At 37.9% G+C, this 9,691-nt stretch overlaps 1 protein-coding gene across 4 annotated transcripts in view; it reads right to left on the reverse strand.

The window, feature by feature from the left end:
• The window catches only part of LOC104594499 (uncharacterized), a 24,575-nt gene extending 16,938 nt beyond the window's left edge, over positions 1-7,637 (reverse strand). For all 4 annotated transcript variants that reach the window (XM_088898684.1, XM_088898685.1, XM_088898683.1 and 1 more), the window contains exons 1-5: positions 7,479-7,637; positions 7,204-7,322; positions 2,282-2,361; positions 1,261-2,175; positions 691-1,046 (exon numbers count right to left, since the gene is read on the reverse strand). In XM_088898684.1, coding sequence (XP_088754810.1) covers positions 691-1,046; positions 1,261-2,014 — 1,110 coding nt within the window. In that variant the 5' untranslated portion in view covers positions 2,015-2,175; positions 2,282-2,361; positions 7,204-7,322; positions 7,479-7,637. The remainder of the gene's footprint in view (positions 1-690; positions 1,047-1,260; positions 2,176-2,281; positions 2,362-7,203; positions 7,323-7,478) is intronic.
• Between the last annotated feature and the right edge of the window lie 2,054 nt (positions 7,638-9,691).

Raw genomic sequence — 9,691 nt, forward strand, 5'->3', positions numbered from 1 at the left:
TTTTCAAACACCATAATGTTCATCAAATTATTAATACAGAAAGAATTTTCAAACATCCCAGGTAAAAGGTGCATTTGAAATGTGAGTACTTATCCATTCATTTGTCACTAAACAATTTTCTCTTTTATTGCTTACATAGATATGATTGTGTGTATACAGGTGGACGCACAATTGAGCCCTCCAAGTTCATATTTCACCCAAAGAATTTTTCTCCCAACATTTACAGCATGCCTCATGTATCTCCAGTTCATGTGAGGGCTTTCCATCCAATAGTAACACAGAAGTGAATCATTAAGAGGGCACAATTGTGCATGCACCAAATAGTTTCATGTATGACTATGAACTGTTAAGGGTATAAAGAAATGCAAGCGAAAATTACCTGAAATCTGTAACCAAAAGAATGGTCCAGAAGCAAATTAAAACAATATAAGTATTTAATATGTACAATGTTAAGAGATAAGTGATAATGATGATGATGATGATGATGATAATAATAATAATAATAATAATAATAATAATAATGATGATGATGATGATGATAATAACACCAAGAAATGACACCTAAAGATGTATAATGCAGTAAAAAGTAAGTAAATGAATTTCTTGAGCAATACAGAATTAGAACCCTGATGAATAACATATACCATAACTCATCAAGTATAATAGAAAACTGAGTCATTCAAACATCACCTCATAAGTGCGGGCAGTACTATTCCGTTCCATCAAACTAGGCCTTGGCATATTCTGATAACTCTGGTTTCCAATATTACTGTTCTTTGCTTGAACCTCCACGATGCCCTCATTATCATGGCTTGATACAGCAGCATCTACCTTATCTTGATTTTCTTCCGAAGGTTTATGATTCATGTTTTCTCTTGCAGTGTTTGACAGTACAGTTTCTGCAATGTGTAAAGCATCAAGAAGAGGGTCTTTCACCAATGTTTGTAGATCTGAAGTACTTGACTTGAGAGCTTCTTGTATTTTACTAACTTCAGGTGTCGGCAAGCAATCATATTTATTACATGCAGTATCCACACCCATTCTTGCTGCATAAGTAATCTCAGATTCTTTAGAAGCTAAATGATTGAACTATAGCTTTATATGTTGGAAAAGTCAAATAACACACATATTTTACGAATAAAAAAAAATGAATTTGGAAAGAGGAGGAACCCAGTAAATTAAAATAGAGAACCAGTGCACTAAAAACACGATGATTTTGCAAGGAAAGAGTGAAGCAAAAAAGGAAATGGCATCACTAACCAATAGACGATGAATGAAGCATCACTTTCTTGCCATCTTCCGTAGGTATATTTATAGGCATTTCAGAATTCTTATCTCCCTCGGGGACGAGAGTTGAACTCGCTGCTCTCTGTCCCAATCCAACTTGATCAGGTATTGAGACACTACTAAAATCGTTCTTTTCCAATCCCATCTCGTTCATCTTTTCAGCTGTGAATTCCAGAAAAGAGGGGAACATTGCTTCTCTTGCCTCGTTTAGAAAAATTTTTAGCAGTCTAAGAGCATCATTTCGCGTATCCTTGTTTAAGACATTTTGACAACCGGTGGCACTCCATTTTGTCGCCTCGATCTGTGCCAACGTCTCTTTCAATTGTTCCGAAACCAACCCAGCTTTTCCTGAAATCATTTTGCCTATCCTGGCCATCCAGGTCCTCTTGACTGAATCAAAATAATCAGCACGCTTGCCCGGACCCTCCCGTAATAACCTCACTGTACAATCAACTGCTACCGCGCAATAAGCTTCCTTCATCGATTCCAGAATGGAATTTCCTTCCATATACTCTAACTCTTCAATCCTTTCTAGTGATTCAAGAACCCTCTCCGAAACGGAACCATTGGATACTTCTGAAGAGATTCTCCTTAAAAGTATTGCCTTCTTGAGACGGAGATCATTGTCCGAGAGGGGAAGGACATAAAGAAGAGTGTTCACCACGCAATCTTCGATTGGTTGTAGAATCATAAATTCAACAATCCAGTGTGCGATTCGTATGTCCATTGGCGCATAATTATGAACCAAATTTCAATGGAGAGTTGTGGATGTTTATTTTTGTCTGGGATTCGAGTTAGGGTTGCTCAAGAGGGAGGCTCAGAGAACAAAGAAAGGAAAGGGTTGCTCTCGCTCCATTGGACAATAAGACAAAATGAACAATGGGCAGGCTATAAGAACAAAAAATAAAACTCTTAGAAAATTCTACATAAGAAGGGAACTTCCCAATAAAATATATTCAAAAAACTTTGTTCTAGGAATTCAAGAGTGTTATACCTGATATATTCTGGAATATAACCTGATCAAAATTCTCTGATTTTCTTCAACTTTTGGGCATCAATCTCTAAGTCCATGGCCTATAATAAACAAACACATAAACAAATAAAAACAAGTCCAATAAAAACACAAAAAAGCCCACCAAGTCCAAGTCCAATAATCAGAGGGCAAGAAGGTAAATCGATTCTCAATAGGTTACCTCCAAAATATACAGAAAAAAAAAAGCACAGAAAGATCAGTTTGTTGAAACAGATTGAAAATATTAATTAATTGTTACATTTTTTGTTTAGGAGGTTACAACATTTAAAACATCAGTCCAGCAGAGAATGTATCACCCAGGTGAATATCTCATCTCCTTTTGATCTCAATGAACTGTGCCATTCCTACTCCTTTTCAATCTGAGAAGTTCCATGTTGACCCCTACTGCTAGAGTTAGTAATGCATGTCAAGATTTAGCTTGAAAAGGAAAGCATTCTCTTAAAGTTCAATATTTTTTTTATTAGATTTTTTATATAGCCTTGTATGCACTCTCCAGGCATTTCATACTTTACCAATCTCTTAAAGTTCAAGATTTATCCTCACTTTTCTAATTGGACTTAGACATCCCCTCATAGATAACATCAGCGGACAAAAACTTCCCATCTGTTCTCCCCATCTTTATCTGTTAGCATGTGGCATAATGTGCTGTTTAAGAGAGTTAGAGAGGGAGAGCTATTTCAGATGTGATGTTCCTCTGTTGAGCCCTTCAAAATTCATAGTTCTGATTGCAATCCCTGATGGTAGACAGCAGACAACATTGTGGTGAAGCCATAATAAAAATAAGAAATTTAAGTTTTTGGATGCTGAATTTGAAAATAATATGCAGATGTGCCTTTAGCTTCACAGGAGACTGTTAAACCTTCTAGTTGTATGCTACTCATCAGGCATTGGATGCCAGTACTTTTCATCTACCATTACCATACGGTACTCCTGACCAACCATGAAGAACTGTTCTCCTTAATCTACACACACAACTTAAACTATATTACCCCAAAAAATAAACAATTTCAAAGAAGCTCTAGGAAAATGTACAAATAGCATATTCCAAAAGTAAGATTAGCAAAATTCTTCAAAAACAAACCAGTTCAAAACATTACAAAATGCATAAACCAAGTAATAGTAATCCCTCCCACCTTTCCATGTACTAAACTAAATTCAACTGAACTCAATAAAGCCTTATTCCAACCTTCTGGGTCAACTGCATGTATGATGTATATTCCATCATCTCACTCTATTCAGTGTCATGTTCATTATTAAATTATGGGCTCTGCATTTACATCTGAATAAATTTTGTAGTTTCGTGTTCAAAAAAATAAATAAACAAAATAAAACTTGTCCCATCCCCTGTATGGAAAAACAGGATTCATGTAGCTGACTCCATATGGTTGGGAACTTGGGATAAGGCAAGGATGATGATGATGATGATGCTGACATGTCAAAGCGGCCTCTGAAAAAACCCATCCAGGAGCAAAAGCAGCAGTGAGTAGATCCCCAATAAAGACTAGGAAATTCAAGATTTGAGCCCATAGACAGACCCTCATGATATCATTTAGTAAATTAGAACTCAGGTTTTAAATTCCACTTTGGTCCTAGCTATCCGGGGTCTTAGGAGGGGTCGACCAGATAAGGACCAAATCCTTGGCATTTTTTGCCGAAGTGGATACTATTATATTCAAATCTGCTTCTCCATTCTTGTCAGTGTGAAATTTTACCATTGTATCAAGAACTGGCCCCTTTTACTGCTACATTACATGTAAACATAATTAAAACACCACAAACAGTGACAGAATACAATACAAGCTTATACATGAAATCCCAGGACCAAGTCCAGTTTATCCCTTCAGATATTCAGCTCAGATATAGAGCTAACTCTTACTCCTTTGAGAGTTACAACCAAGGAGACCTCTCTGACAGTTTGAACCTCTTACGGAATAATTTCCTACCTCCAGATAGAGTTCCTCTGCCCAGCTAAGTCTGCCATTCCAAGAACTATTTCTACACTCAAGGTGGCTCCTCTTACCAGCTTATGACTATACTCAAGATGTTCCCAATGTACAGCTGTAGTATCCTGTGGGTAGGAGATCTGAATTGAATCATACCCTGCCTTAGGGAGTGATTGTATTCAGCTTCCTAATAAAAATTAAGGAAACTGAATGTTTTAAGTAACCCTTTCTGATTTTCTTTATTTTTTAAAATAAAAAGCCACAAAATTCTCATGGGATTGAGAAGCAAAAGAGAACAAGCTGATGTGGAAATAATGGACTTATTGTTTCCTTAATGACTATGGCTGGAATTGGATTGATTATTTATTGTTTCAGTTCAGCCATTTCAGCTGTTAATAAATGGCCCCTTATACCTAAAATGACAAATGACCATCTCAATTACTGGCTCATTGGCTGTGAGTAATCTCAGTGACCCAACCCACTGATTTCTACCTTGAATAGAAATAATCTTTTGAGATCAAAAGAATTTCCTATTGTTCTGGTTAGCATCATTTTAACTTTGAAATTGGCTTGTTTTCTTTTACTCTAATAATGGTAAAGAGAACTCAAGCTTGAAATTCCGACATATACATACAACCAGCCAGAGAACACGTCAGTTGGCATCATAATAGATTGATATAAATAGTCATTTAAAAATAGAGATTTTTTTAAAGAAATTATCTAAAACCTCCCTTTGCTGATAATCTCCAAAGCTTCCCCCAAAGACTCTCTCACTCACTGCTGACACTTGACAGAGACAGAAACACCAAAACCACATAACATGCAGATTTGAAAACGAACAGATTCCACTTGCAACTATAATTCTACCAAAGAGAAATGCTTTGGGGAAATTTAAAATAAAAGAAAATCATGGTAAATTTAGAACAACCGGTATGGATAGGCATGTCTCTGACATTTCCAGCTTCCAGGAAGATGTGGTTAGACTATTCCACGCAAGAAGAAAAAAACAAAAAAAAGAAATAATCTGTAGAAAAATCCGATTAGAGTATTCATCAGAATTATATCATCTTAACACTCAATTTCTCCAACAATAAGCAAAGCCCAATCGAATTGGCACCCCTAGTAGAAGGAAGGTATGATAGACCCAGTTAGAACTTTGATGTATAAAGTAGTTTGGCAGATCTGTTTTAAACTATAAAAGACAAATGTGCACTACACTGGGTCTATCATCTCTACCTTATGATCATCATCATGATACTATGTGAAATATCATGCCCCACCTGATTCCATTCATGATTCGACCTGGCTGGATTGAATCCATTATGTATAAGCAAATTATATCAAAAGATTCTGATATATAAATGGGCACTTCTGTGGCACTGTGAGACAGCAGGGAGCGCTTATGTTTGTAACTTTAGCTTTGAGGTTTGAAGCTCACTGCCAGGGATTGGGATTGGGGATTGGGGCTGGGGGAGGAAGAATGTGGATATCGAAAGCTGCACAAAAGTAACCCAAAAGAGAAAGGAATCCACAGACAGACAGAGAGAGATTCTCAATAAGACACTTTAGACAATACAATGTTGCATGGTACCCCATTAACATATAAAAAGTTTTTCTGCTTCTCTCTTATATGGATGGACATCAGCTGACACAGAGAAGTTGGAATCTTTCAATGTTCTTCTCGTAATACTATGCCATTCACAATGAAGCTTCCTGCTCCATCCAGAATTCAACTAGGCTGATCATCGGCTAACGTTACACCATGGATTGATCGGTTTATAAATTCAACTAGGCTATTTGATTTTGAAGGTTCTATCTGGTTTTTGGTACAGATAGGATAAAAGAGCGGGCTGAATTACTGAAGTACTGCTGGGAAGTGTGAACTATCCTTTTGGGTCTAAAAACATTCTCTTTGTCTCTGAAAGTTACTGTGAAAAAGTTGTTATGGTACAGGATAGCAGTTACAGATTGAAGAGTTGCCCCCCATGGCCAACACTGTGTTTTTTGTTTTCTGTTTTGGGTTATTTTGTCTTGACTCTTGCTTGTAGCTGTTAATGTTTTCCTTTTTTTCTTTTTTTCTTTTTTTCTTTTATTTCTTCTTTTTATCAGTCTTTTCCTGCTACAGTTACCTGAAAAAATACTGCCCTGTTTCAGAAGGAAAAAAATGTATATTCTTTTTCCTGCAAAAGCTTAATCCTATACAATCTTGGAATCTTTTCTTGTCTCCCCACAATGAAAATGGGCTGATGTACTATTTCTGTGTTTGTAGAGCTTGTACAGATTAAGAATGGGCTGATGTACTATTTCTTTTGTTTAAATCCCAACTTGTGCTTCATTAGATGGTTTGATTATTTCTAAAAACAATGCAGTATATTTTTAGTCTCCTTGAAAGAAATTAGAAAACATAGAAAAAAAAAAAACTAGAAAGGGACAGTCAATGAGAAACTGTAATGAGACCACAACTTATTGATCAAAAAATAAAATAAAATAAAATAAGAGATCACAACCACCAATTTAAATGAACACATAATAACAATGAGTTGTCCCCAAATCACCACCATAAAATAACAGACCGTCCATTCCTCTGAAATAACCTAAATTTTAATCAATTTAGTCTAGCCCAGCTGAAATGACATACTGAGATCCTAGCAATTAAACTTTTCATATGACACATTCTGATTTAGTGATTACAATGCTGAAAGAAATAAATTTGGAAGAAGTTCAACAAAGAGGGTATGGAATATCTGGTTAAGGCTGTTTGCTGTTAACAATAGCTTTATGGTTGGTTATGCTTCCCACCAAGGAACAATTTCTATACCAGATTGTCTTCTTCACTGGGTGAGGGAGATTTGGAAGAAACTTTGTACAAGGAACTATCGCAGATAGTTTAATCAAAATAACAAATTAATCAGTAGATTATCAACTATGAACTATACTCACCGATTGCCTGGATTGATTGGTGCGAAAAACTCGTTAATGGTAGCAGTTAAGAAGTAGATAGATCTCGTTAATGGTAGCAGTGAAGAAGTAGATCGATCCCAAATAGAGTAGGAGCGGATCTGCAAAACATAAAACCATATTTCAGTTAGTGATAAAAAAAGAAGGAAGAAGGAGGAAGAGGAGGCGAGGAAGAAGAAGATTCAGTCAGAGCATGGGCGGTGAATTTCGAAGAAGAAGAAGAAGAGGAAAGGATAGAGAGATCCGTGATGACTTACCTGGCCGGAATAATTCAGGTCGGATCTTCAGAGTTCAACTGCCGAACTGCAGAAAAGGTTTGAAGGAGGGAGTGACGAGAGAAGAGAAAAGAGGTTGGAAACTCGGAATCGGGGGGTTTGTGGGGTTTTTTTTGTCATTTTAATTTTTCTTAACTGGCTGGAATGGGAATCCGATTCCGAAGGGGTGGGTCGGGAATGGCCATTCCGCCCCGAATGGGAATCGGATTCCGATTCCACCCAATCAAACTGACGATTCCGATTCCGGACCTCTATTCCTGCGAACCAAACATACTCTAAGTATTTCGGAATTTGGGACACAGGGCTAAGGCCGCTAGGCTAGTAAATCGTCAGATTTCCCGCTCGTAACGATTTTTTTTTTCTTTTTTTTTAAGAACGGCTGCGCTTTTTTTGGATAAATTTCTTAAACTATCATTATGATTTAAGCTAATTGATTAAATTTACCCCTCATGTTTAAAAATTGAGTGGCACCACCCTTACTATTTATGACAATTGTTTAATTCTACTCTTATCGTTAGTATCTGCTAATATTTCATCAAAACCCATACACACATGGCACCATGTGATGCTTAAATATTTTTAAAATCTAATTTTACCCCATCCCCTTTCTGTCAACCCGACACCCCCTTCTTTCTCCAACCCCTCTCTCTTCCCTTTATCTTCCTCCGACCGTCTCCATCTTTGTCAACTACTGCACCATACCCGGAGGTTGAGGACAGTGACAACAATAAGCCCAAATCTTCCCCCCAACCCTCGTATGCTTGATTTATAGTAGGGGTGGTCCATGGGTTGATGAATCATTAGAAATTAATTTCAACCATGTTACAGTGATGTCATCATCTCTCTGCAACATCACTGTCTTCTGTATCACTGCCTTTCTCTGAGTTCATCCATAGACGTAGAGGCCTCATCCCTGGTTGTGACCAAAGTTAAAGGAGATGAAACAGGTCAACAGGGGAGAGAGAACGAAGGGGGAGAAGGAGAGAGTGGGAGAGAGAGAGAGAGGGGAAGGAGGTGGAGGGGTCCGCTACTAGCAACGGTGATGAGACAAGGGGAAGAAGAAGAAGGAGAATGAGAGAGAGAGAGAAAGAAAGGGATCAAACCAACGTCTCCTGAAATCTGAGAGATACTCAAATCTGAGATCTAGTTCGTTTTTCTCCTCATTTTCAGTTTTCAATAAATAGCAGCAATCAACGACTAAAGCAAGGGGGCTAGGATCGTCGATTTCATCCTTGATCTCCAACGTGTTGACAGAAAGCAAGGGGGTTGGGCTCACATGCTGCATCCTCAATCTTTGGTCCATCAGCTTACAGAACAACTCTCTCAATCGCCAGTTGTATCTTCAATCTCCGACGAGTCGACTAAAGCAAGGGGTTTGGGCTCATCGACTACATCCTCGATATATGGTCCACCTTATCTTGTTCTACATTCATCACAAATCACATCACCTGAGATCTACCAGCATTGCATAAGCCCCCCACCTTGCTTCACCCTAATTCACAATTGAGAATTATAATGTCTTATTTGGATTCTTCCCTCCCATCTTAATTGCGCCCAGATTTTGGGAAGCTGAAAGAAACTAACAAATCATGGATGAGTTCCTTTGTCTTTTGGCGAGAGATTTTGGGTTTAGACCGCAAGGCAATTCAGCTCCAATGGCAGCATCCAAGGGAACTAGTAACCTCAATAGTGGTGGAACCCTAAATTTTGGTAGCGGTAGAGATTATCGGCAAGTCTGCTTCCAGAGACTGGCAACAGTTGATGTTGTGGTGTTTCCTTTGAACAAAGATCGGCGACAATTGTACTGAGGAGAGGTTGGTGGCCACTCATCAAAGCTAAGTGAACCCCGGGGTTCTGGGCCTGAAACATAAGCCCTAGCCTAGGTATATACGGGCCTAAGCCGGGTCGGGCTTGATTATGGGCTAATTTCTTTCATATATATCAAACATTACATATTTATAATATTTATATATAAAATATATAATATAATGTAAAATAACTTGTATACATATGTATACATTATATACAAAATGTATAAGTTTAAATATATGCGGGTCAGGCCGAGCTTGAAGTATTATACATATGTGGGCCTGATGTGGGCCCGGGCCGGGCCTGAATACAAAACCAGGCCCAAGCCCAAGCCCGGAATTTCCAGGCAGGGCTGAAATGATCACCTCTCATGAGCATGGGAGATT

The sequence above is a fragment of the Nelumbo nucifera genome, chromosome 2 (assembly GCF_055504915.1).
Source record: "Nelumbo nucifera cultivar China Antique chromosome 2, China Antique-T2T, whole genome shotgun sequence".
Classification (NCBI taxonomy): domain Eukaryota; kingdom Viridiplantae; phylum Streptophyta; class Magnoliopsida; order Proteales; family Nelumbonaceae; genus Nelumbo; species Nelumbo nucifera.